Source organism: Dromiciops gliroides, chromosome 4 (genome assembly GCF_019393635.1).
Source record: "Dromiciops gliroides isolate mDroGli1 chromosome 4, mDroGli1.pri, whole genome shotgun sequence".
In the NCBI taxonomy this organism is placed as follows: Eukaryota; Metazoa; Chordata; class Mammalia; order Microbiotheria; family Microbiotheriidae; genus Dromiciops; species Dromiciops gliroides.
The window spans coordinates 102,640,367-102,668,365 of record NC_057864.1 but is presented as its reverse complement, the minus strand read 5'-3'; the positions used below and the strand labels follow the sequence as shown (position 1 = coordinate 102,668,365).

At 42.9% G+C, this 27,999-nt stretch overlaps 2 protein-coding genes and 1 long non-coding RNA gene across 4 annotated transcripts in view; 2 read left to right on the top strand and 1 right to left on the bottom strand.

Annotated features, from left to right (window-relative positions):
- The window catches only part of REN (renin), a 32,729-nt gene extending 13,390 nt beyond the window's left edge, over nt 1-19,339 (top strand). The window contains exons 6-10 of the mRNA XM_044004073.1: nt 5,680-5,688; nt 6,510-6,629; nt 7,583-7,724; nt 9,255-9,353; nt 19,178-19,339. Of these exons, the coding sequence (XP_043860008.1) occupies nt 5,680-5,688; nt 6,510-6,629; nt 7,583-7,724; nt 9,255-9,353; nt 19,178-19,339 (532 nt within the window). The remainder of the gene's footprint in view (nt 1-5,679; nt 5,689-6,509; nt 6,630-7,582; nt 7,725-9,254; nt 9,354-19,177) is intronic.
- On the bottom strand, nt 43-24,817 carry LOC122755513. The gene is made up of 3 exons (XR_006356394.1): nt 24,689-24,817; nt 4,972-4,994; nt 43-124 (listed from the first exon to the last, which is right to left on the bottom strand). It is a non-coding gene; the product is annotated as an uncharacterized LOC122755513 (long non-coding RNA).
- The window catches only part of ETNK2 (ethanolamine kinase 2), a 32,777-nt gene continuing 29,520 nt past the window's right edge, over nt 24,743-27,999 (top strand). For both annotated transcript variants that reach the window (XM_044004070.1, XM_044004072.1), the window contains exon 1: nt 24,743-25,341. In XM_044004070.1, the coding sequence (XP_043860005.1) occupies nt 24,853-25,341 (489 nt within the window). In that variant the 5' untranslated portion in view covers nt 24,743-24,852. The remainder of the gene's footprint in view (nt 25,342-27,999) is intronic.

Below are 27,999 nucleotides of genomic sequence, written 5' to 3'. Positions count from 1 at the left end.
AGACACATTATAGACAGATAGGATCATAGATTTTTTAATTGCAAGGAATTGTAGAGATCATCTCCATGGACATGGGGTTCTTGGATCCAGAAGGGGTTTGTGGATAGTTTTCAGGTCCATGACTCTGGAATGGAAAAAAAAATTTCAATATAATTGATTTCTTTTGAAATCCTATGGATTTTATACATTTAAGCCTATTTTGAGAATGGATCCATTGGCTTTACCAGACTGCCCAAGGTATCCATGACACACACAAAAAAAGGTTAAGAACCCCTGATCTAGATTAAACCTTCATTTTATAGATGAGAACACTGAGTCACAGAAATGTTAAATCCATACAGGTAAAAAGTAGAACTGGGGTTAGAACCCAAGTCTTCTGATTCCAAAGCTAGCACTCTTTTGGACTGATAAATCTAACAACCGAACAAGACCAAATAGCACATAGCAAGAGTGCCAGTGTAATAAGGTAGAAAGAATATAGAGTCTGGAGTCAGAAAACCTGGGTTCTAATCCTGGCACTGCTACTTACTTAAGTGGCCTTGACATATATTTTTAACCTCTCTGAGCCTCAGTTTCCTCATAAATTCTGAGACCCCTGAGGTTCCTTCCAGTACTGGATTAGAGGAATTTATGTGTTAGAAGGAACCATGACTTGGAATTAGGGCCCTTGTGGAAGTCCTCCAGACACAAGAGAGATTAGACTTTGGCCTTGAAGGAAGGGTAGGTTGTAGATAATAGGAGGGAAGGGGGAAGGAAACTTTGTTAGCAGAACTCTGAGGCAGAAAGGCACATGCTGTTTGGGAAAAAAAATAAGCCTGAGTAGAGCATTTGTTTTGGAGAATAGTAGGAGATAAGATTGAAGAGGAAAATGCTAGCTAGCTATTAAGAGGTAAACTAGAGTGAAACTGTGGATTCCTTTAAATGCCATGATGAAGCATATGGACTTGATCTCATGAATAAGGAGCAGCTATTGAAGGGTTTTGAACTGGGAATGGGGGAAGAAGAAATCATGTATAGAAAGATGTCTTATATTAGAAGATTAAATTGGCAGCTGCTCTGCCTTAGATAGATTGGAAGGGAGAGACACAGGAGGCAGGAAATGCAATTAAGAAGCTATTAAATAGTCCAAGAGTGTGATGATGAGGACCTGGATTGAGTGTCAGCAATGGTAGTGGAAGTGGAAAGGGAGGAAGATGGATTCTGGGAATGTGAAAAAGTAAGACTGGAAGGCCTTAATAATGACAGGAGGTGGGGAGAAAGGAGTCAAGGATGACTCTTAGGTTTTTAGCATGGGTGAATGAGAGAGTAGTGTTATCCTGACAAGTGAAACAGTAAAATCTAGAAAGGATGGACTAATATGGATGGAAAGATAATGAGTTTGGCTCTAGACACATTAGAGAGACAGCATATAGACAGACATAGTAGATAGAGAGCTAGTTAGTAAGACCTGGGTTCAAGTGCTGCTGCTGATATATCCTGGCTGTGTGACCCTGGAAAAGTCACAACCATTCAGTGCTCTAGGCCAGAGGTGTCAAACAGAGTCTCCCAGACTGTCCCAATACTCTGGAGTATAGTTAAATCAGATTAAAATGTAATTAGGGAAGATTTAACAAAATAAGTTAAAATACAGTAAAACATAGATAATGTTACTAAGTGATTTTCTAAGTCAATAGGCAGCCCAAAGCAATCCTTATTTAAGCCTTAGTGACTCTATTTGAATTTTAATTGCTCTAGACAGCTTACTAAGATTGCTGAGAAGGTAGAGGGAGTTCCCTTACTCTGGAGATCCTTATAAGCAAAGGAATCATGGGTGTAGTTCTTACTCCTATCCTTCAAAACTCTGGGTTCATAGAGCAACATTCATTTGACATGCATTTTTTTTTTTTGGTGAGGCAATTGGGGTTAAGTGACTTGCCCAGGGTCACACAGCTAGTAAGTGTTAAGTGTCTGAGGCCCGATTTGAACTCAAGTACTCCTGAATCTAGGGCCAGTGCTTTATCTACTGTGCCATCTAGCTGCCCCTTGACATGTATTTTTAAAATTCTGGTTGGATACAGAGTACTGTGCTAGGTACTGGGGGAGTTGTAAAGGTTAATTTAGACACAGTTCCTTACCTTAGGGAGTTAACAGACTATGGGGAGAGTAAGACACAAACAAGATAAACTGCAATATATGACATTGAACAAGTACATTAAAGAATGCAAAGAGTTTGAGGTGATGGGAGGTCATGCAGATAGAAGTGTCCATCCAGTAGGCAGGTGGAGTGAAGTTGAGGTAGAGATGGAGATTTGGTAGTCATATGCTTAGAGGTGATAGTTGAAACCCTGGGAATGGATGAAAAATCTGAAGGAGAATATAAACCAAGAAGAAACCAAAGATCAGTGCTGACCACAGAGCCTTGGCATATATTTGTACAAATAGGCATTTGTGCTGGTAAGTGACCAGGGAAGTAGGAAGAGACCCAATTCAATGCTGTATCATGGAAGACCAGAGGGATGGAGGTTTGAGGGAGCCAATGGGGTCAAAGAAAGAAGAGAGGTCAAGGAGAATGAGGACTTCGAAAAACCATTGGGCTTGAGGATTAGAAGGTAACTTCTAAAAAAAAAAGAAAGAAAGAAAAGAAAAGAAAAGAAAAGAAAGAAAAGAAAAGAAAAGAAAAGAAAAGAAAAGAAAAGAAAAGAAAAGAAAAGAAAAGAAAAGAAAAGAAAAGAAAAGAAAAGAAAAGAAAAGAAAAGAAAAAAAGAAAAAAGGGGTAGCTAGGTGGTGCAGTGGATAAAGCACCGGCCCTAGATTCAGAAGTACCTGAGTTCAAATCCAGCCTCAGACACTTGACACTTACTAGCTGTGTGACCCTGGGCAAGTCACTTAACCCCCATTGCCCTGCAAAAAAAAAAAAAAAGAAGAAGAAGAAGGTAACTGCTGACCTTGGAAAGGATAATGCTAGTATTAGAAGAACAAAGTTAATATTAGCAGAAGCCAGGTTTTAAGTAGTTAAAGAGACCAAGTGAAGTATCACCCTGTGTGGCTAAAGAGATATCGAGTGTTGAGGAAAAGAAAGCAGAGATGGTGGGAAATTGGTGGTGAAGGTGGGGGAGGAACAGAGAATGATAGCTTCAGTATGGTAAAGTTCAAGGGAAATTTATGTAGTTCTTTTAAATTTTCCTTTAAAGGTATTGGATTGTTTGTGGGCAGAGGAGAGTCAATGGAGAAGAAATGGAATACGGGAATAATTGAGTAAGAAAAGATTCTGAAGAATAGAAATGAGTGGGGCAAGAATCAAGAGGTAGAGGGATTAGCCTTGGAAAGGAGAGACATTTCTTCCTTTCTGACTAGACAGCAAGGAGAAAGAATGCTTCTAGGTGGCCTGGCTATCACATTTGTAGATGACACAGAGCTGGGATGGATAATCAACACTCTAAATGATAGGACCCCAAAAGATCTCAATAGGCTAGAACATTAATTAGGCTACATCTAATAAGATGAAATTTAATAGGGTTCCATATGAAGTCTTGCATGGTTTCAAAAAAATTAACGTTGTAGGTACAAGATGGGGTGGCACTTTTATTTAAAAGATCTGAGGGGCAGCTAGGTGGTGTAGTGGATAGAGCACTGGCCCTGGAGTCAGGAGTACCTGAGTTCAAATCCAGCCTCAGACACTTAACACTTACTAGCTGTGTGACCCTGGGCAAGTCACATAACTCCAATTGCCTCACTAAAAAAAAAAAGAAAAGAAAAGAAAAAAGAAGAAAAAAGATCTGAAGGCTTTAGTGGACTATAAGCTCAGTATGAGTCAATGAGGTGATAGCACAGCCCAAAAAACTATTGTGATTTGAGACTGCACAGCTTCTAAGAATAAAGAGGTAAAAGTCCTACTGACTAGTCCTCTGACTTGGAAAAACTACATCTGGAAAACTCTGTTTGGTTCTGAGCACCACAGGACAAGGAGGATGTTGATAACCCAGAGGGTGTCCAAAGGGGAGCAACCACAGTGATAAAGAACCTTGAGTCATGAATGTTTATCCTGGAAAAAAGAAGACTGGCATAGAGGGAGTGGGGAACATGATAGCTGTCTTCTAGTCCTTGGAAAACTATCATGTTAAAAAGGGATTAAGCTTGTTCCATTTATTGACAAAGGGCAGAACCAATAGTAATGGAGAGAAGTTGTAAAGAGGTTGTTGGGCTGATGTCAGGAAAAACAATTTTCTAATGACTAGAGTTTCCGAATGGTATAGGCTACTTTGGGAGATAATGGGTTCCCTCTCACTGAAGATCTTAAAGCAAAGGTTGAAGGGACACTTGGAAGATTTGGGATGGTAGGGATACGTTTCAGGTATGGGTAGAAATGGTACATAGGGATCCCTATGGGCCACATATTGACTTAGAAAACCACAGATTGATATTATCGGTTTTATTGTATTTCATTTTGTTAAATATTTTCCAATTGAATTGGGGGGGGTTGTTTCCTTTTCTTCCCAATTACATTTTAATCTGGTTCCTAACTCAAGCATTGTGGGACACACAGGTCCATTTTTGACACCTCTCAACACCTTAGATGACCTCTGAGATCCCCTCCAACTGCAAAATTCTGATTCCATGAAGTGCAGAGACATTTTGAGAAGTGAAGGCATCTTTGTTAAAAAGCCAAGCAGTGACCTTCTAGTCTCAAACTGATTGTTTTTTTCAGTCCTCATTCTCCTTGACCTCTGTGCAGCATCTGACCCCACCAGCCTTCTCAAAACTCTCTCTTCTTTGGGCTTCCATGACACAGCATTGTCCTGGTTCTCCTACTTCCCTGTGTGTTTTACTAGCTCTCATTTTTTTCCATTTTTAATTGTATTTTTATTTTATTAAATATTTCTCATTTACATTTTAATCTGGTTTAGATCCCTGGTATCTGGGAGTTTGACACTGCCTTAAATCATAAGAGTAAATAAAAGTATGATAGGCCTAGAGAAGAAACAGTTGTCATACCTCAAGCAAGTTGTTCTGGGAGGCTGTAATGGAACAAGATGTCTCATTAGATAGTGTTCAAACCTTGAATGGAATGATCTCTGATCCCTTCCAACTCAAATATTTCTATTGTTCTGAGAGTCTAAGATTTGGTACACACCCTAGCAATGTGATACTAGCTCCCATCTTAAATCAGAGAGTTGTATCACCAGAAAAGGACATAGACTGGTCAAGTCATATAGATGAGAGATGGAGAACCTGAACATTCCATCAGTTTCCATGTGAGTTCTGCTGATTGATAGGAAGGACATTGGGAGGGGCCTCTGAAGACTTCTTACAGGTGGCCATGGACCACAGTTGAATGGGACATAGATGGGTTATGGGTTGTGGGACCTTTGATGGGAGTGTCCACTTCTACCATAATAGATCACATCTGAAACAAGGTGGGAAGGAGGTTGAGGACGGAGAGTTTGAGGTGCAGAGGAGGGACGTTATAATGGCATATGTGTATACCAGCAGACATACACTCAAGTGCACACACTCACTTGAAACCTTGCTCCCATTCAGTGTTCTGAAACACAGCCCACCCTTTCCCAAGGGAGCAATAGCCAATGAGATGTCCAGTGCTTAAAACACACTGCTAGGGGGATCCTGGGATTGTAACTGTGAAAGGGTCCGGGGATGGGAATGGCCAAATAATACCTTCCACTCTTCCCTGTCTCTTTACAGGAATTCCAAGTGAGGAAACAAGCCCACCCTGCCATGCCTCTGATCCTCCAGCTTCCCCGACCCTGTTCTTCCTTAGCAACATGACCCCAAGTCACATACTCTACCAGCCTAGAGAGGCCTCCAAGAGGCCCACAGCTGAGGTTCATCAGAGGCTGCCTGCTGATCCTCTCAGTGCCACCCCCATTCCCATCCCCCTTTTTGTTTACAGTTCTCTAACATTCCTAACCCACCTTCCTCCTCAGCCTTCCCAGAACCTTTTCCCAGACACCAAGGCCCACTCTATGGGGTCTATGCCTGAAAGTGCCTACGGGAAGAGACCGAGTGCCAATTTGCATCTCATTTTCATGGTGCTCATTTGCACATCCCCATCCCTGTTCCTTTTCTACTAATTCCTGCAGTGACTGCTGGGTCAGGTTGAGCTGACCCAGCCTGGAAAATCCAGAGCTGCCCCAAGTGGCATGGGCTGATTTGAAAGGAATTGAGCTCTTCCATAATGGGGTCCTTCATGTCACTTACAGGAGGCCCTGTAGAGGGGGTCCCTCTCCAGGGATGGGGTGGAACAGAGGGCCCATGAGGTCCCAACTATGAGACCCAGGAAAGGAGGACATGGGCTCCTGTGGGAAATGCATATTCCCTGGCCTTTCTCTCTCCTACACTGTTTACTCCCTCCTGTTTCCCATGGCCCTTAGCATGGGGCCTGACACTCAGTAGACACTTAATAAATGTTTGTTGACTTCACTGTCCCCATTCTTCAACTCCCTTCCCCAATTTTTCCTTGACCCTGGGTTCCTTGGGCCTCAGGAGAAAAAAGACTATCATCTGTCCTCCAGGAATTCACATCTGTCAGGTGGAGAGGTTGTACTAGGAGGCACCGACCCCAACTATTACCGAGGAGCCTTCCACTATGTCAACATCAGCCGTCCAGGCTTCTGGCAGATCCAGATAAAGGGGTCAGGAATCACCATTGGTTCTCGTTTCATCCCACCTCCCCTTGCCCCTGAAATTCCGACACATCTAATTAGGCCAACCCCAAGAGCTTGGGTCATGCACTTTTCTAAATTCAGACACCTCTAGGCTGAGTCTTACCTTTCCACTAATATCCATCAGTAGGGGCCACTGCCATAGACAATTAACACAAGTAGATATTCATTCATGAGAGTAAAGGATGAGAGGCAGAGGGAGTATTCCCAAGGTATTTGGAGGAAGGTGAGGATGGGGAAGTATTGGGTCCACCAGTGCTAGTTATTGGCCACTTGATAAAAACAAGAGAGTGCTGGAATTGGAATCAGGAGACTTGGGTTTAAATCCCAGATTTGACCATTACTGGCCATGTGATCTTGGGTAAGTAATGCTCTCTGAGCTCTGGTTGCCTTAGCTATAAAATGGGAATCACAGTACTTCTACTGTACCTCCTTCATAAGGTAGTTATGAAGAAATACTTTGCAAACATTAATTACTATACCAGCTTCCTTCTGCCTCTAATCATGGAAGTTCTAACCCCACTTCCTCCATGCAGCCTCCCCAGTTTCAGCTCAGCTGTTTTCCATCAATGTTTTCTGAATCACTCTTTCATCTTTTTTTGTGAGGCAGTTGGGGTTAAGTGACTTGCCCAGGGTCACACAGTTAGTAAGTATTAAGAGTCTGAGGTCAGATTTGAACTCAGGTCCTCCTGAATCCAGGGCCAGTGCTCTATCCACTGTGCCACCTAGCTGCCCCATAATCCTTTCACCTTGTTTGGAGCAGTACATCTCCCCCCTCCTCTACTCAAATATCAGCTCCCTGAAGGCAGGGACTCTATCTGTTCTGTGCTCTGTCTCCCAGCTCCAAGTCTCTGGGGGAAGGGCTCAGTGGCTGATCCTGCTGGCTTGTGAGCCCTCCTTCTGCCTCTGGCCTTCCCATATAGGGTGACTGTCAAGTCCAATGTGCTGGCCTGCCAGGACAGCTGCATGGCCGCTGTGGACACAGGAGCTTCTTTCATCACTGGTCCAACCGACTCCATGAGGATGCTGATGAAGACACTGGGAGTTAAGGAAGTGGATCATCAGGTGAGCAAGCCAAACTGGGAAGAAGAGAGTGGGTGGTTACCAGAAAGGGGCGGGACTGGATAAGAAGCAGTGCCCTGAGGTCTCCTTTCCAGAAAAGTGAAAGAGCAGCAGGGGGCTGGGTCTGAGGTGGTTATCCCATTTCAGCCTGCCCTTGCTCCTACAAATACAATATTTACTCCCAGCATCTCACAGATGCTAGAATATGTAGGAACCTCAGATATCTTCATTCTACCCTGTGCAGAAATTCATTCAACAGCATCCCTTACATGTGTTCATCCCACTGCTTCTGGAATACTTCCATTGATAAGGAGCTCACCACCTTATCATACAAGATACCCATTCCTATGTATTCAGGCAGTTTGACTGTTAGAAAGTTCTTCCTTAGATTGAGCTAAAATCTGCCTCTCTATAATATCCAGCTATCAGAGTAAGTGAAAATTACAATTTTTCAAAGAGTATTTGAAAAGAGAAATAAAAATTTGTTCTACTTGACCCCAAAGGGCCATTGGTAAGAGCAATGAATAGAAGTGGCCAAGTCAGATTTTAGTTCAATTTAGAGGTTTTTTGGAGTGATTGTGTTGTGAGTTCGAGAGTTCACTGCCTTTCCTACACCATCTTGGCTACCGATTTTGGTTCAATTTAAAAAAAAATGTACTAAAATTTTTTTTATTGTTGTCGTTTCAGTCGTGCCCAGCTCTCTGTGACTCCATTTGGGGTTCTCTTGGCAAAGATATTGGAATGGTTTGCCATTTCCTTCTAAAAATGAGAGCTGGTGGGGCAGCTAGGTGGTGCAGAAGATATAGCACTGACCCTGGAGTCAGGAGGACCTGAGTTCAAATCCTACCACAGACACTTTACACACTTACTAGCTGTGTGACCCTGGGCAAGTCACTTAACCCCAGTTGCCTCACCAAAAAAATAAAATAAAATAAAAATAAAAATGAGGGCTGGGGCAGCTAGGTGGTGCAGTGGATAAAAGCACTGGCCCTGGATTCAGGAGGATCTGAGTTCAAATCCTGCCTCAGACACTTGACACTTACTAGCTGTGTGACCCTGGGCAAGTCACTTGACTCTCATTGCCTGGCAAAAAATCGAAACAAAACAAAAAATAAAAATGAGCGCTTCTCAAAAGTGGAATACCTCCAGTGAGAGTAAATCCCCTATCACCCAAGGAAGCATATGATCACCTGGTAATCACTTGATGGTAATGCTGTAGAGTGAAATTAACTGGCAAATGTTTATCAGAAACATTGAACAAAACAGATAAATACAATACAACATAGATAATGTTAATTTGTGGTTTTCTATTTCATTTTAACACCACTGCTATAGAGGTAAAGGAGCTTCCTATTCAGATTACAGGTGAAGCTAAATGATCTCTGAGGTTGTGTTCTCCTCTGACTTTGTGTAAGCTCCTGAGCTCAGACAGACATTAAGAGGGGGGACCCAGCCCTTCCTTTCTGACCTATGGATTTACCAGTCTGGAATTTGTGGATCTCATACAGGCCTTGGGGCCCTTTCTGCCCACAGTATCTTGTAGAATGTGACCTGGCACCCACACTCCCGGATATCTCCTTCTACCTTGACGGCAAGGCCTTCACACTCCATAGTTCTGACTATGTCTTAGAGGTGAGCTTCTGGGTCATTTTTCTGATTCTCTGACTCTGTCTCTCTGCCTCTCTTTCTATTTCTGTCTCTATCGCTTTCTCTGAAGTGAGGAGTTGTGGGAGATAGGAATCAGCTACAGTGCTGAGAAACAGTTGAGGAAGACAGACAGGGGTTGAGATAGAGCTAAAAGTGCTCCTGCTGGGGCAGCTAGGTGCCACAGTGGATAGAGCACTGACCCTGGATTCAGGAGGACCTGAGTTCAAATCCAGCCTCAGACACTTTACACTTACTAGTTGTATGACCCTAGGCAAGTCACTTAACCCCAATAACCTCACCAAAAAAAAAAAAAGTGCTCCTGCTTTTCCTCCATTAAAAGAAGGTTCATTGGGACAGCTAGATGGCGCAGTGGTTAAAGCTCTGGCCCTGGATTCAGGAGTACCTGAGTTCAAATCCAGCCTCAGACACTTAACACTTACTAGCTGTGTGACCCTGGGCAAGTCACTTAACCCCCATTGCCCTGAAAAAAAAAAAAAAAAAAAGAAGGTTCATTTACTAACTAGCCCCAAGGTGATAGGAAAAGAGGGAAGTTCCTAGGATCATAGATTTAAAGTGTGAAGGGACCTCAAAAGCCATCTAGATGGGGGCAGCTAGGTGGCACAGTGGATAGAGCACTGGCCCTGGATTCAGGAGGACCTGAGTTCAAATCTGACCTCAGACACTTGACACTTACTAGCTGTGTGACCCCTGGGCAAGTCACTTAACCCCAACTGTCTCACCAAAAACCAAAAACAAAAGCCATCTAGACCAGCCGTCTTATTTGACAAATAAGGAAACTGAGGCTCAGGGAATTTAAGTGATTTGCCTATGGTTACAAAGCTAGCAAGTGTCAGAGGTGGAATTTGAACTCATATCTTCCTGACTCTAGGTTCAGGGCTTTATTTCCTACAGAGAAGAACAAGAAATAATATCTCCCATTTCTTTAGCACTTTAAGATTTATAAAATGTTTTTATCCCAACAATCCTGTAAGGTTGGTAGTATAAGTATTATTTCCATTTTACAGATGAGGAAACTGAGGCTCAGAGACATGAAGTGACTTGCCCAAGATCATACTGCTAGATGGAGGAAGAGCTCTGTCCTGGGCCCTCTCTTTCTATACTTTCTCTTGCTGATCTCAGTGACTGTGGGTTCAATTATAATTGATGCATGAAAGGGGGAGGTAGGTGGCACAGTGGAAAAAGTACCAGCCCTGGATGACCTGAGTTAAAATCTCACTCCAAACCCTGTGTGACTCTGGGCAAGTCACTTAACCTTGCTTGCCTTTGCCTTCACCACCACCATCATAAATACATGAATCACTCCCAAATAACAATAACTAACCCTAATCCTGAGGGCTAGCCTCATGTCTCCAAGTTCCTGCCAGACACCTCCACCATCAGCATCTCAAAAATAACATGTTCACAATGGAACTTATCTTCTCCCTTAAAGTGTTCCACTTCACCACATATTGAGACCACCAGACTTCAGTCACCGAGGTTCAAAAGTTCTGCATCATCTTGGTCTCTTTCCTTTTCTCCTTCCCACTTTCAGTTGATCAATTGACAGATCTTCTAGATGATAACTTTCATATCTTCCATCCATCTCTCCTTTCTACTTATACAAATACCACTCTTATTCAGGCCCACATCATCTCTCACCTGGTGATTGCAAGAGGTTTTTATTGATATTTTCCATTTCTTACATTGCTATAATAACCCCAAGTATCCCTCTTCCACCCCCTCCCAGAGAGACACCCCATATGACAAACAGTATTTTTTTAGAGAGGAAAATAAAAAGTTGGCACAACTGATTGATACAATGACACAAGTCTGAAAACATGTGCCATGTGTTCCTGTGGACCTCCCACCCCCACAAAGGGGTGAGTTGGGGGTGTCCTCTAATATTTCTTTATTTGAGTCCTTTAGGGTCTTTATAATTTTGTTACATTTCCTATTATTGTTTTTTGGAGTGTAGTTGTTCTTTTCGATTTCCATTGTTGCAGTTATTGTGTATATTGTTTTCTTGGTTCTGCTTATTTCACTGTCAGTTCATATAGATCTTTCCATGTTTTTCTGAATTCATCACACACTTCATTTCTTACAGCACAGTAACATTACATTATATTTGTGTACCACAGTTAGTTTAGCTACTCCCTGGTTTAGGAGAGTCTATTTCATTTTCAATTCTCAGCTTTAAGAAAAAGTGCTTCTGGGGGCAGCTAGGTGGCGCAGTGGATAAAGCACTGGCCTTGGATTTCAGGAGGACCTGAGTTCAAATCCAGCCTCAGACACTTGACACTTACTAGCTGTGTGACCCTGGGCAAGTCACTTAACCCTCATTGCCCCGCAAAAAAAAAAAAAAAAAGAATAGAAAAAGTGCTTCTATAAATATTTTGGAGGATATGGGTACTTTTTCCTTATTGACAACTTCCTTGGGGTATATGCCCCTTAATAGAGTCTCTGGTTCAATGAATATAGACATTTTAGTCACTTTATTTGCATAATTCCAAATTGCTTTCCAAAATGGTTGTGCCATTCCACAAATCTACCAACAATGTAGTAGTTCTATACAACTCCCTTCAACTTTGACTATTGTCATTTTGTGTCAGTTTTGCCAAATTAACAGGGTATGAGGTGAAACCTCAGGGTTGTTTTGATGTGCATTTCTCTTATTAGTGGTTTGAAGCAATTTTTCATGTGATTTAAAATACTTTGCAGTTTTTCTTTAGAGAACTATTTCTTCTTTTTTTCAGGGCAGCAAGAGTTAAGTGACTTGCCTAGGGTCACACAGCTAGTGTCAAGTGTCTGAGGCCAGATTTGAACTCAGGTCCTCCTGAATCCAGGGCTGATGTTTTATCCACTGCACCACCTAGCTGCCCTGAAAACTATTTCTTCATATCCTATGACCATTTATCTATTGAGGAATGGTTATTAGTCCTATGTGTGTTTATTAAATGTTTGTATATGTTAGATACCAAGCTCTTATCAGAGAAATTTGATACAAAGATTTTCTCCCATTCAACTACTTCCCTTTTTGTCCTATATGCTTTACTGCTGTCTATACAGAAGCTTTTTCAGTTTTAAGAGATCAAAATTATCTATTTAATCTTTTGTACATGTCTTTATTTCTTGTTCGATTAAGAATACTGCTCCTACCCATGGCCATGAGAGGTATATGCTGTTTCTCCTCTAATTTTTTATAGTATTTTTTATTTTGTGTGTCTTTAATAGATAAGTTCACATAGCTATTTAGAATGTATTGCAGAATGGAGTGTATGGTGTTGTTCTAAACCTAACTCTTGACAGACTGCTTTCTAGTTTTCCTAATCATCTTCTTTTTATTTTTTTAATTATCAAATGGAGTTTTTCTTAAGACATTTAAGTTTTCTAATTTATCAACATTGGGTTATTGAGTTTCATTGTTGGGCAGCTAGGTAGCACAGTGGATAAAACAGCGGCCCTGGATTCGGGAGGACCTGAGTTCAAATCTACTCTCAAACACTTTACATTTATTAGCGGTGTGACCCTGCGCAAGTGACTTAACCCTCATTGCCCCACCAAAAAAAAAAAAAAGTTTATTGTTTCTGAATCTCCCCCACTGATCTTTCTATTCTTTAATAAATTTCAGATAGTTTTGATGACTGCTACTTTATCATATAATCTGAGGTCTGAAAGTGATATTCCCCTTTTGTCCCTATTTCTTTTCATTGTTTCCCTTGATGTTCTAGATCTTTTATTTTTCCAAATGAATTTTGTTATGATTTTTTCAAGTTCTATAAAGTATCCTCTTGGCAATTTGACTGGTATAGCACTAAAAGTGTAAATTAATTTGGTAGCATTATCAATTTTAAAAATTATATTGGCATAGCTTAGCCACAAACACTGAATATTCCTCCAGCTATTTAAGTTCTTTATTTCTTTAAGAAGTACTTTGCAATTTAATTTATGCCACTCTTTTGTGCACTTTTCTAGGCTTATCTCCAGATATTTTATGCACTTTATAATTATTTGGAATTGGATTTCTCTTTGTATTATTGATTCTTGTGTTTTGTTATCATATAGAAATGCTGTTGCTTTTTAAATATTTGTTTTGTAGCCTGCAACTTTGCTGAAGATATTAATTCTCAATTAGTATCTTTGCTGATTCCTTAGGATTTTCCCCAAAAGCATTACATAAACAACAGATACCTTTCCCCTCTTTATTCTGTTCCTTTAATTCCCTCCTCTTATCTTATTGCTATTGCTAGCATTTTTAGAACTATATCAAATAATAGTGGGAAGAATGAGTATCCTTGCTTCTCTCATATTTATTGGAAAAGGTTTTAGTATATCCCCATTGAATATGGTGATCTTTTGGTTTTTAGATAGATGCTTTTTATAATATTAAAAGGCCCCCATCTGTGCCTATACTTTACAGGGCTTTTAGCTTAAGAGAATGTTATACTTCATCAAAGGCTTTTTCTACGATCTTGTGTTTTGGATGTTTTAGGTTTTAATAACCCTAAATTCTTAGGTGGCACAGTGGATACAATGCTGGCCTAAAGTCAGGAAGACCTGAGTGCAAATCCTGCCTCAATTGCCTATTAACTGTGTGATCCCAGGAAAGTCACTTTGTCCCTGTTTACCTCAACTATAAAATAGGGCTAATAATAACAGCTCCTTCCCAGGGCTATTGTGAGAATCAAATGGGCAGCTAGATGGCGAAGTGGATAGAGCACCGGCCCTGGAGTCAGGAGTACCTGAGTTCAAATCCGGCCTCAGACACTTAACACTTACTTGCTGTGTGACCCTGGGCAAGTCACTTAACCCCAATTGCCTCACTAAAAAAACAAAAAAAGAAAAAGAAAAAAAAGAAAGAGAATCAAATGACACAAATGTAAAGTGCTTAGTAGAGAGCCAGGCACCTAAGTGCTATATAAATATTTGCTATCATCATCATTACTAATTATATTGCTTATTTTCCTAATGTTGAAACATTCTTGCATCCCTGGTATAAATTTCACTGGATCATAATGAATGATTTCTTGAATAAATCACTGTAATGTTTGATAGAATTGTTTAAAATTTTTGAGTCAATGTTCAATAATATTAGCTTTTAGTTTCCTTTTTGTTTTATCTTTTCCTGATTTAGGTAGTAAGACTATATTTATCTCATTAAAGGATGCTGGTTGGATGCTTTATTCCTCAATTTTTTTAGAATAATTTGTGAAGCATGGTTATTAAATGTTCTTTAAAATTTTTTATAGAATTCTCCTGGGAATTCATCAGGACCAAGAGCTTTTTGTTTTCCTTTTTGTATTTCCTTTATAGATAAATGTATTTCCTCTTCTGAGATTGGGTTATATAAGATTTCTGTAATGTCTTCTGATAGTTTTTCTTTTGTGTCCTCAGTTTTGTTAGCATATAACAGTGCACCATATTTTCTGATTGTTCTTTTTAGGTCTTCTGGTTTTGCTGTGATTTCACTTTGCTCATTTGCTATTTTATTGATTTTATTTTCTGCTCTCTTCTTTTTAATCAGATTAAGGATTTATCAATTTTATTAGTCTTTTCAAAGAACCATCTTTGAGTTTTATAATTTCTTGTGTATTTTGTTTCCAATTTATTTCTTTCCACTCTAATTTTTCATATCTATTCAGCAAAAGCTTAATTGGTCTTTTTGCTTCCAAAGTCTCTTCCCTCTCTGATATATTCACAACTGCTAAAATAGTATTCCTAAGGCATAGCTCTGCCCCAGTCACTCTTCTGCTCAAAAATCTCCAATAGCTCCCCACTTCCTCTAGGATATTAGCAATTTTCATGCCTTGTATAAACCTCATAAATGTTAATACTCCCCCTTGCATAAAATGTAGACTTCTCAGTTTGACTCCCATCTATCTTTTCCAATCTCATTTCATAGTATTCTACTGTGCAAAGTCTATGTTTCAATCACATTTCCATCTCTATGTCTTTGCAGAGTCTCTCCCCCATGCCTAGAATTCATACCCTTCCTTTCTACTCCCACCTTTTAGAATTCTTGCCTCAATTTAAGGCTCAGCTCAAATACGACCTCGTAAGGGAAACTTTTCCTCTCCCCTGCTCAGTTGACAGAGCTCTCTCTGCCTCAAATTACCTTGTATTTATTTATTTACGTCATCTCCAGTAGAAAGTGGGGCAAGTCATTTAACCCTCATTGCCCCACAAAAAAAAAAAAGAGAGAGAGTGGGCTCCTTGAGGATAGGTGCCTATAGCATAGGACAACCAATCGTATATGCTTCAGGTCTGTGAAATTGAATTAAGAAACCTGGATTCCGGGGGTTGCTCTCCCACTAGTGAGTTATGTGACTTTTGACGGCTCATTTCCCCTCTCTGGGCCTTAGCTTCCTCACCTGTAAAATAAGACGGTTGGACTATAATATCTCTCAATATATCCCAGCTTGAAGATTCTTTTTTTTTTTTAATAAATAACTTTTTTGGAACTGGCTTCTTATTTTTTTTTTTTCTGGTGAGGCAGTTGGGGTTAAGTGACTTGCCCAGGGTCACACAGCTAGTGTCAAGTGTCTGAGGTTGGATTTGAACGCAGGTCCTCCTGACTCTAGCATCGGTGCTCTATCCACTGCGCCACCTAGCTGCCCCAGCTTGAAGATTCTGTTCAATGGTTCTCTTCTACAGAGAACAGAGCTCTACTTAAGGTAGGGCAGGAGAACCTTGACAATGATGTAGGTGAAGGATAGTTGATCTTTGATTCTAGGCAAATTATTTACTTATTTTACTTCCCTGGTTTCCTTATATATAAAATGATAATTATCTTTTCGTTCACTACCTCACAGCACACCTAAGCCTTAAATATAGAAATGTGCTTATCACTTATATTGAATATTAAGTGCCATAATTCATTATACTTATGATAGAAAATAATTTCTATTATATTTAGAAATATTATTACTATTTGTAAGTATTTATGGTATTTATAATAGATTTGTTATTATTAAGTGCTTCACCAAGGGACTGCTTCAAGAATTTCTTCTGAGATTTCAATTGCTCAATTAAAAATAGTCTAAGAGAGGCAGCTAGGTGGCACAGTGGATATAGCATTGGCCCTGGATTCAGGAGGACCTGAGTTCAAATCCGGTCTCAGACACTTAACAATTACTAGCTGTGTGACCCTGGGCAAATCACTTAACCCCAACTGCCTCACCAAAAAAAAAAAAAAAAAGTCTAAGAGGCCTCCAACTCCTAGAGTAAGCCAAGTACCAAAGAATTGTGCGGCTGGGTAGAGGAGAAGGTGTTCAGTAATGCAGATATGCCTACAGATACCGTTGTTTAAGAGTGTGGAGATGGTCTTGTTCAGGATAGAGTCAATCACTTTGGGTTCTCTTCCCTTCTGGGCCTTAGTCTTCTTAGGTCTCCTGACCTCTCCCTTTCCAAATTGGAAAAGAAGCAGTCCTGTAATTCTGCAGTAGAAGCCAAAACTGGATCAGCCATTCTGAATGGATTAATGGGAAATAATAACTAATATTTATACAATACTTTAAGGCTTATAAAGCACTTTCCATTTATTATTTCATTTGTTGAGGTAGCTTTAGGCTGGAAATTTTTCTGGAGGCTATCCCCTCAAAAAGTACCGTCAGTAGGGGATAGATGTAGACAGAAAGGGATTATTAGAAATTAATAGCAAAAACAAGCAAACAAAAAACAAACAAAAAAAACCACCCAAAAAAAAAAGAAATGAATAAGCAGTGTCTGGATTTATCAGGTTGAGAGGAAATACAGGGGGGCAGCTAGGTGGCATAGTGGATAAAGCACTGGCCCTGGATTCAGGAGGACCTGAGTTCAAATCCAGCCTCAGTCACTTGACACTTACTAGCTGCGTGACCCTGGGCAATTCACTTAACTCTCATTGCCCTGCCCCCCCCCCAAACAAAAAAGAAAAGAGAGGAAATACAAAGAAGATAGTTAGATTTATGGAGAAGAAAGAAGCCAAGGTGGTAGAGGAGTATGGTGTCCTGAAAAGATGGGTAGGTGAAGAGGTGAGACAGATGCCATAAAGACAAAAGTGTCTGGGAAGGCATATAGCTTAACACATGGTAGATAGCTAGGTGGCACAGTGGATAGAGTGCTGGGCCTGGAATCAGGAAGACTCATCTTTATGAGTACAAATCTGGCCTCAGATACTTACTAGGTGTGGCACCCTGGGAAAGTTACTTAATCCTGTTTGCCTCAATTCCCTCATCTGTAAAATGAGATGGAGAAGGAAATGCCAAATCACTCCAGTATCTCTGCCAAGAAAATCCCAAAGGCGGGGTCACAAGGAATTGGACATGACTGAAACAAGTGAACAACCACAAAAGACATTTAATGGTTGATGAATGAAAGAATGAATGAACGAAAGAGTAAGAAGTAGGGAAGGGAAAAGGTCAGTGCATCTCAGTTAAAGAAGCTAAACAGGAATTAGAAGAAACCAATTTTAAAAAAAGAGATTTTATAGGTGTTCTTGAAAAGGACAGAGTTTGGACTAGTTCAATGATAACTGACTGAAACAGAAACAGATCCCTGTGGGCTTCATGTTGTTCAGTAGTTTTGCAATCGTGTCCAACTCTTCATGACCCAATTTGGGGTTTTCTTGGCAGAGATATTGGAGTGGTTTGCCATTTCCTTCTCCATCTTGTTTTACAGATGAGGAAACTGAGGAAAACAGGGTTAAGTAACTTTCCCAGGATCACATAATTAGTAAGTGTTTGAGACTGGATTTGAACTCAGGTCTTTCTAACTCCAGGCCCAGTGCTCCATCCACTGTACCACCTAGCTGCCCTCTGTGGGTCTTATATTAACTTCAAAAACCACAAATGAACATTATCTATGTTATATCATATTTTTATTTATTTTTGTTAAACATTTCCCAGTTACATTTTCATCTGGTTCAGTAGCACCAGAGAGTTTTTACATGTGGCACATAGCAGTGAATTTGATACCTCTAAAATAGATAAACTCTAAGGTCAGTGAATAATAGTGATAAATGTGAAGTTTCTCAAATAGGTTTTAAAAATTAATTTCCCGAGTACAAGAATGGGGAGAGGTAATTTGACAAAAAGATCAGAGAGATTCAGTGAACTGCACACTCAAAAACAGTCAACATTGTGATAAGCTGATTCAATTTTGGTAATAGTAAAAAGGGAGATGATAGCTCTGCCAAATACTGCCCTGATCAGACTATAAGGAGTATTGTGTTTAGTTTGGGGGGCCACATGTTGGGAGAAACATTGATAAGCTGGAGATTTTCCAAAGAAGGACAACCAGGAGGGTTTTGAAGGTAGCCTAGAGATGACTTTGGGGAGAGAGTTGTGGTGGTAGGGGAAATGATATCTTTAGCTTGAAAGGCTAAAGGTGGAAGAAGAATTAGACTTTTCTGCTTGACCCCAGAGAGAAAAACTAGAAAGTATGATGGAAGTTTCAAAGAAGCAGACTAAAGCATTATAAGTGGGAGGACTGATAAAAGGAACAATTTCCTAATAAGAGCTAACCCACAGTGGATTAGGCTGACTCAGGAGGCAAAGTGTCCAAACCCACCACCTCTAGATTTCTTTTAGCATAAGGCTCTATGACAGGCAGATTCTCATTCAGGTACAGGTTGAACTAGATGGTTTCTGAGCTTCTTTCTATCTAAGCCTCTGTAATCCTATTGTTCCAGCTCCAAGATTCTGTGATTTTATCATAAACAGGAACTAAATGGAAAAGATTTGCTAAAAGCTGGGGTCAAAGGAAGAGGGAGGGAGTGAAGGACCATCTGGGCTTATTAAGGGGCATCAGTCCAAACTAGTCTCTCCTTGCAGGATATAGACAACCGAAATAATTTATGCTTGCTAGCCTTCCGAGGCCTGGATGTCCCACCCCCCACAGGACCTCTATGGATTCTGGGAGCAACCTTCATCCGAAAGTTCTACACTGAATTTGACCGGCACAATAATCGAATTGGTTTTGCCTTGGCAGTTTAACCTGCCTCTGTCCACGGCCCAGGTCACGGGGCCAAGAAACAGAAGGAGATGGTGCCTGTGGCCTAGCCCACATCCCTGCTAGATCCTGCTTTGTCCCTGTTGAGCTTGGTTCTGGGGCAAGTTCTTCTATCATGGTCTCTTCCATTCTATTCCTCCAGGCTACTGTCAACTTTCTGCTTTAATTGAGAATAGAATAAAATGTTAATGCTCAAAGCTGGTACTGTCTATAGATGAGTGTGGGGTTTAGCAGGAGCTGAGAAGAAAAGTGCTACTGTCTATTTGGAATATAAGGCAGTGATAGTGATGAACTCAGACAAATCCATAGAGGCTCATAAACCCCGATACCCAAATGAACACATGTATCACTCTTTGTTATATGACTGCAATAGCTTCTTCTTCTTCTTCTTTCTTTGGTGGGGCAATGAGGGTTAAGTGACTTGCCCAGGGTCACACAGCTAGTATGTGTCAAGTGTCTGAGGCTGGATTTGAACTCAGGTCCTCCTGAATCCAGGGCCGGTGCTCTATCCACTGCGCCACCTAGCTGCCCCCTGCAATAGCTTCTTAATTGCAGCACTGCCCCTTCTCCATCTGTAGGATATGTCGTCTGAGTTGATTTTTCCAGCAGCAGGGAGGTATTTTCTTTGCTTCGTGAGTTGTCATGGCCAACAAATGGGCAGGCTACTGGTGACAAACCTCTCAATACTAAACTAGATTCAGTCTTTGGAAAGCAGACTCCATTTGTCGCCATGATCTAACCCTGCTCCCTTTGCAACCAAGGGCAAGCATTTGAAAACACCAGTGATTGAGCTGCATAGCAGGAGAAAGCTCACTGGCTCCTACAGGGATTATCCATGACCTTGAGGCTCATTAAAACAGAGCTCTCACTCTAACTGAGCTAATCAAGTCCAGACAAGGCTGTATGAATATACACAGACAGGTGCTAGTGTAAAGAGAGTAAAGCCGAACATATAAGGATGCAAAGATGCACATGCATCTTATGTGATGTATAATGTACCCAGGTGCATTCCTGATATACAGAAGACAAAATCACTAACACACAGGGATGATACATGTGCACGATCTCAAGAGACATCAGAAATGATCGAACCCAACCTTATGGCTAAAGGTAGGAATCCCCTCCCTGCTGACCCATAGCTAAGAATCTTAGCATCTGTGGAAAATACCACAAGCTTCATTGGAAACCGACAGCAGGAACAGGTGCTTACGGTTGAGGTGAAGAGAGGGAGAGGAAGGGACTGCCTATCCCACGATGGATAGACAGAACCTTTACTATATTAGTGTGAAGCCAGTAACATAGGTAGGGAGCAAGGTGGGGCGGGGTGTACCCTGAAGCACCATCTGTTAGGATCTTATTTAAAAATGCTAAGTTCTGGGGCAGCTAGATGGCGCAGTGGATAGAGCACCGGTCCTGGAGCCAGGAGTACCTGAGTTCAAATCCGGCCTCAGACACTTAACACTTACTAGCTGTGTGACCCTAGGCAAGTCACTTAACCCCAACTGCCTCACTAAAAAAAAAAAAAAAAAAAAATGCTAAGTTCTTGGGGGGCATCTAGGTGGCGCAGTGGATAAAGCCCTGACTGGCCCTGGATTCAGGAGGACCTGAGTTCAAATCTGGCCTCAGACACTTGACACTTACGAGCTGTGTGACCCTGGGCAAGTCACTTAACCCTCATTGCCCTGCTCCACCCCCCCCCAAAGTGCTAAGTTCTGTTGTTTCTATGCTGCTGACTATACGTACTGTCTATACCTTCCAAATTGAGTGTCCTAAGACAAAGTCTTGGTAACCTCACCTTAATTATGGGTCTGTCTCTTCAATGAGGGGGTAAAAAAGTACAAGGCCACATGCCAAGAACTACATGCCCTCGGGATCAATGGACAAGGCTTTTGTAAGTTTTACGTGAGATTTGTGAATTGTGCCCCCCCCCCCGTGTTACTGTCCCCAAGAGGGTGTGAGCCTTTTCTATAACACATGTAGCTTAGATGACATCACAAATAAACACACCCCCTGGCCATAGACAATACTCTACCTAGGCATGAACATTTTGTACATTCACCAAAAAAAAAAATGATATTGAGAAATCTATCAGGCTTCCGCATGTTATGTCCTATCTTTGACTAGTACCCTTACTGCAATACTCCAGAGGATCTGCCGCTTCATCATTGACATGGATGTTCCCTCTAATGATGCATGTTGCAGACCATCCATACTTGCTCTACCGGTTATGCCCTCCCATAAATCCACTGCAGGGGTTCTGCCTGATGTGCTAGAAACCTTCCTCTTAATCACTTGACATAGCATGAATATAAATGGAACATGAGAGCTATTAAGACTAGGCATCAGAAAAGTGACAGTCTATTCTTCCTACTGGAAGCCTGGGTTCTTCAGACAAATACATAAATTAACAGATATTATCCCAACAAAATAGCAAGCAGTCATCTCCAGGAGAGGGACAAGAACAGACGTATCCTTACTATAATCTTTTCTCCTGTTCTGTTCCCCATCTTATTTTTGTCACACACATCCCCAACCCTCCACACTCCAAGATGGGGCTGCTATTCTCATTAGGTCTATGGCATTAGATGGACACAACTCTGGAGTTGGCATAAATGGAAGAGAACCAGGCTGAAGGTAAATACTCTGGCCCCCATTATTTCCCTTTCTCTTATAAAGAGTTGGTTTCATATCTATTAATTGGAAAGGGAATGGTGCCAACAGGGCCCAAACTGAAAAAGGAGTGCGTCAAACATAGGAGTTGCTTATCATTTAAAAAATTCATTTAAGGGGCAGCTAGGTGGTGCAGTGGATAAAGCACCGGCCCTGGATTCAGGAGGACCTGAGGTCAAATCCTGCCTCAGACACTTGGCACTAGCTATGTGACCCTGGGCAAGTCACTTAACCCCCATTGCCCTGCCCCCCCCAAACAATCATTTAACATTCAATAAACATTTATTAAGCACCTACTTGTTCAAAGAACCATGACAGGCACTGGGGGTGATAGAAAGTTGAGAAAATATAATATTCCTACCATCATGAAGCTTGTAACCTAATAGGGGAATTGGACCCAAACACAATAAACAACATTACATGATATAATTGAGATTCAAAAGCAAGTGCTCTGTGAAGGACCAGACTTTCTAGTTACAGCTCTACCAGAGGAGAAGGAGGGAAAGGAGGGGAGTTTTCAGGCAAAAAGAATGTGAGAAAAGGGACAGAGGTGGGACAATAGTAGCTCAGGGGGCTTGGTTGGCACCAGTTTGTAGGAATTACTGGCCAACAAAGGTGTTTGAATTTTATTTGAAAAATCACTAAATATTATTCGTTACATAGGATGGCTCCCTGGGAAGAAGAGGAGAAGGGATACTGGGAGAAATTCTGGTGATATAAAAAAAAAGTATCAACAAAATGTATCTTAAAAAATAAAATGAATATTGGGAAATTATAAAGAACAAGCTTGGCCCCAAAGAAGAAATATGAAAAGACATGTTCCACATAATTCCTCCCTTTTTAGAGCTGGGAAGTCCATGGGTGTGAAACATTGCTTACTTATGTTGTCAGGTTTTTTTTTTTCAAGATGTTGGTTTTAATTGATTTTGCTCATTTTATTTTACCTTTTTAAAAACTGTTTATTGTATAGGGTAGATAGCTGTTGAGTAGAGGGGTGGGATACAGAAGGAAATCTAATCGATGTAAAGACAAAAAATATCAATAAAATCTATTAAAGATTTTTGAGCCTAGGAGAAACATGACTGTATCCATGAACAACAACCAAAAAGATTACTCTTTCAGCAGTATGAAGGACAGATGAGACTGGAGAATGGAAGTGGGAAGATGACATGGCATGAATGAAGTCCTATAATACTGGCTGTACTTGGATGGTGGCAGTGGGGAATAGAAAAAAAAATGGGATTAATTTGAGATGATTTTGCAAGTAGTTCACTGACCAAATCGAGGAAGAAAGACCAGTGGAAAATAATCTCGACCTTTCAGACAGAAATAATAGTCAGAAAGACAAACAGCTTTAGGAGAGAGGTTAAAAGGACTTTGGATATGAGTTGGAATTACCCTGTAGCTATTTAATTATCCCCCCCAGTGCCTAGCATATACAGTAGGCACCTCACAAATGTACATTCAATGGCTGAACTGAACTGAACCGAGGCCGCCAGTGGGAGGTGGAGGTGGAGGTGGAGGTGGACGTGTCCTGAAGGCAGTTGGACATTCAGGACTGGAGATTTGGAGCAAAGGTCAGGGTTGGAGATTTCGATTAGACTTAAATTGGATAAAATGAGTTAAAACCCAAATGGAAAGCCGCCTGAACAAAGACCAAGGGTGCCAACAGCTTGGGGTCCTATTCAATACTCCCACCGCAGATTTACTCCTTGTCAGTGGTCGGGTGATTTGGGGGAAGGATAGTCAGGCCAGTGAACTAATAGACAGTAAGTGCTTCAGCCGCTTAGCTCCGGAGCTCCCCAGCCCCAGAGGAGGAGCAGCAGCATCTCCCAGGTCCGCCACAGCCAGCCTCACTCCAAGTCAGGCTGGCACACGCCCTTCCCAGGAAGTGATTAGTGAGATTATCTTCAGATCACCAGTCACTCACAAGTAGAAAATTAAATGCCCCCTGTCCCTCCATCTCTGGTGGCTGCAAAGCTGAGCTAGGTTTTGCAATGGGGCTTATTGTTTGTTTGTTTGATTTTAAATATTCCTCCCTTCCACTCCCTATCACTTTAACAAGATTGTGGGGTGGCTAAGACTTCTCTCTCTAGGGCAAGAAGTTTTAGACATAGCTATGGAGGTGCGATGACTCTCCCAGGTGGGAGAAGGGTGTCTAAGGTCAAGAGGGAGTGGGGAGAGAAGGAAGCCACTCTTACTGGGTTCAAGAAGTTCAGAGCGGAGTTTCCCCTAGGGAAGGGACTTACTCTAGGGGAGAAATTTTGCAGGGTAAATTTAAGCTGACCTGGTGGCCAGGCGGAAGCTCATTCTCCGGCCCTGGCCCAGGAATCTCCCGGCTTCACTCTTCTACCCGGGCCCTGGCAGCTAGATGCTGAAGCTGCCAGGGATTTACACTGAGGGAGCCAGGGTCAGTCCTCCCTAAACAGAGAAGTAACTTTCCCCCCGCGGGGCTAAAGGGAAAGTGGGATGGGAGTCCAGGCCAGGCGGGAGAATTCTTGGAATCAGGGGACCCCCCGCGGGGGAGGGGCGGGGAGAGGAAGGAGGAGGTGGAGCGGGGGTGGGGCAGAGAAGGCCGGACAGTGCATGCCCCTCCCCCAAGCTGACCAGCCTTCCCGGGGGGTGGGGGGGGGGGTATGGGGAGCCGAGGGAGGGGGACTCACTCCTCCACCCGGAGCTCCAGGTTGCTGCTGCTGCTGCTGGAAACCGGCTGAAAACCCAGTGAGACCATCCACCATCACGGCAGCTTTCTTCAGGCAGCGGGGGCGGCCGCTTCCCCTACTTCCCTCCCCCTGGCCCCTGGCCCCTGGCCCCTGGGCCCCGGTCCATGCCTCCGGCTCGTGATGTCACAATCCCACCCGGACCCAGTGTTTTAGTCCCAGCTCCCAGTTGTCCGGCAGGGAAAAAGGGGATTGCTCAGGGGGAGCTCGCTCGTGAGTCATGGACTTCTCCTGGCTCCTCCTCTACCACTCCCACTCCCTCGCTGGCCCCCCCCACAAGGGCTAGCGTTCGCTCCTCGGGCTCCGAGGGGGTGGGGCTGCTGGGAATGGCTGTTCGCCCTTCTCCTCCTCTGCCCGGCTCCCTATTTTACCTGAAGAGGCAAAGATCTTGCCCACAGTGCACATGGGGCATGGAGGAGAAGACAGCGTCGCCGTCGGGGGCCAGCGGGGCCAGCCGGGAGCTGCCAGGCCCCCGGAGGATATCTGCGGTCCAGTATTTCAATACTGCAGTGGACCAAAATCACATCCTTCCCGGAGCCCTCCGGCTCATCCAGGAGCTGCGCCCGCACTGGAAACCCGAGCAAGTTAAGACCAAGGTACGCGGGCCAAGGAAGGTACAGGATGGGCGGTGGAGGGGCAGAGCGGATCCGAGCGGGGCGGGAGGCGGGGGGGAGGAGGCCCCCAACCCCTTTCTTCCGTATTCCCCCCAACCCCCCCTCCGCAGGCCGGCCGGGGGAGGGAGAAGCAACACGTTTCTGGGGGTGAGGAGACTGGAGAGGGGACTGGGGGCTGAGCCGGAGAGGAGGCGGGGATGCTGCTGCTGCTGCTATGCTGCTGCGTGTGTGTGTCGGAGCTACTCCCGAGCTGCTCTGCAGGAGGCATGGGGTGGGAGGTGGTTGATTTTTTTTTTTTTTTCAATTTGGTGGTGGTGGTGGGGCCGAGGAAATACAGGATTCACTCTGTGTTCAGTGGATGGGTCTCTCTCTCTCTCTCTCTCGCTCTCTCTCTCTCTCTCTCTCTCAACACACACACACACACACACACACACACACCACGCCCCCCTCTTGCTTGTTTCTGCCATGCTCTGTAAGAGAGGGTTCCACTGCCTGGGGATGCCACCCTTGCTCGATCATATCTGGTGTGCCTGCCACATATACCGGCTACAGAGGACTAACTTTTTCTGGGAACCCCAATTGCACTTCCCCAAACCCATAGTCTTTTCCATCCAAAGGCCATAGACTCGGGGTTCTTGCCTTGTCTTAACTGGGTACTCTCGGAAACCAGTGGTAGCGATTCCTAGCTATAAGCAAGAATCAAAGCCTCCCTGAGCTTGGGTATGTTTGTAGGCAAAATCTCCTACAAGGAGAGGAGTAGGTGAAGGGAGAAGTCATCAAAGCCCCCAGTAGAACATAGGATGCCTCCTACCCAAGTAGAACCAGACTGAGTCTCCAGCTGACATATCTTTTCTCCAGAAAAAGGCATCACCTGTGTGCCCACACCCCATTCCACCTCAGGGCCTGCTCACTGAGAGGAGACCATTCAGTTTTCCCCAAGAGAAATGTTAAAGGCTGAGTCCCTCTATCTTATTTCATAAGAATGGCAGGATGCCAGTGGTTACATGGGAACATTGACCAAGAAGTGGAAGGTGAAGGGAGGAGTCATCATAGTCCTCAGTAGAGCACAGGATACTTCCTACCCAAGTAGAACTAGACTGAATCTCCAGTTGACACATCTTTTCTGCGGAAAAAGGTATCACCTCTGTGCATACACCCCATTCCACCTCAGGGCCTGCTCGTTGAGAGGAGAACATCCAGTCTTCCCCAAGAGGAATGTTAAAGGCTGGGTCCCTCTGTCTTGTTTCATGAGAATGGCAGGACACTCTGTTCCAGTGGTCATGGTGGAACATTGACCAAGGAGTGGAAGCTGCTATGAAGGTCCAAGGTGGACTTTGGAAAGTGACATTCCAGAGGTGGAGAGTGTGTCTGCATGCTTGTGTGCCAGGAAGGGCTCATTTAGAGGAAATAGGCAGTATATGTGTAGTAGAAAAAGCACTGACATCAGGGTTAGGAGACCCCATTGGGTTCTTTGAGCCTTGCCACTGCCATTAGCTACCTTTGTGGCCTTAAGCCAATAATGATGTCTCTGAGCCTCAGTTTCCTCTTCTGCAACATGAGTAAGTTGCCTTGACCTCTTAGGTTTCTTCTAACTCTAAATGTTCTTATTCAGTGGAGTACCTAAATTGCGTGCTATTCTGTGTGCCTTACTTCCCCCTTCATAATCTTGGTGAGATCAGTCCCTGTGGACCATCTGTGCAACCTTGGGAATAATTGCCTTTTCTCCACCCAAGACAAGGTGCAGGTGTCTCATTGATATTCCGACGACATTGCTCCCTGCCTCAGACAACCAGCTGAGAAAAGGGTAATAATAGTATTCTATAGCACTTTAAGGCTGACCCTGAGATTCCCTCCATCAACCCTGTGAGGTAGGTAGTGCAAATGTTATTTTCTCCATTTTAGAGATGAGGAAAGTGACACACTCAGGTTAAGATCATACTGCCAATGAGTGTCACAGCTGGGATTTGAACACAAAACTTCTGGGTCCAAGGCTAGCATCCTTTTAGCCCTAGCTGAGAAAGGCCCCTGTCTGAAGGGGCTCCTGCTTTGCTCCCTCTGCCAGCCCTGTTTGTCTTTGAGCTAACTTGAAGGAAGAAATTCATTTGGGGATAAGGGAGAGGAGTAAGGGCCTAACCTCTATGGAACCCCAAAACTCTTTCCATCCTGAGGCTCAAGTTGTGAGGAAGAACCAACCAGCAGTGAAGATAGAATGGCCAGTCTGCTGTTTTTATAGGCTCAACCATAGCCGCCTGGCACAGCTGAGGCATTGGGAGAAAAAGCAAAGAGACTGATTGGATTGGGGGAAAGTGGAGAGGGCAATGGTGGGAAGGAAATACCTGATGGATTTTTTGGTATACCTGGGAGAATCCTAGTGATTAGGGGCCACAAAAGTCCTACTCTGATGCCTCATCATGGCCCGAAGGTGCCTCCAGGTTCTCAAAGGCTATGACAGCAGAAGACAAGCTCTGGCAGGTCCTCCTAAAAGCCCCATTAAGGGCTGTGTCTATTGTCTGAGAGCTCCCCTAGCTAAGCTAAGAAAGGCTCAATGGGAAAAGAGGTTGGCCACCAGGGGATAGATCATTTTGGCCATAGCACCTCAAAAAAAAATCAACAACTACTAAGGCAGGGAGGGGATGCAAT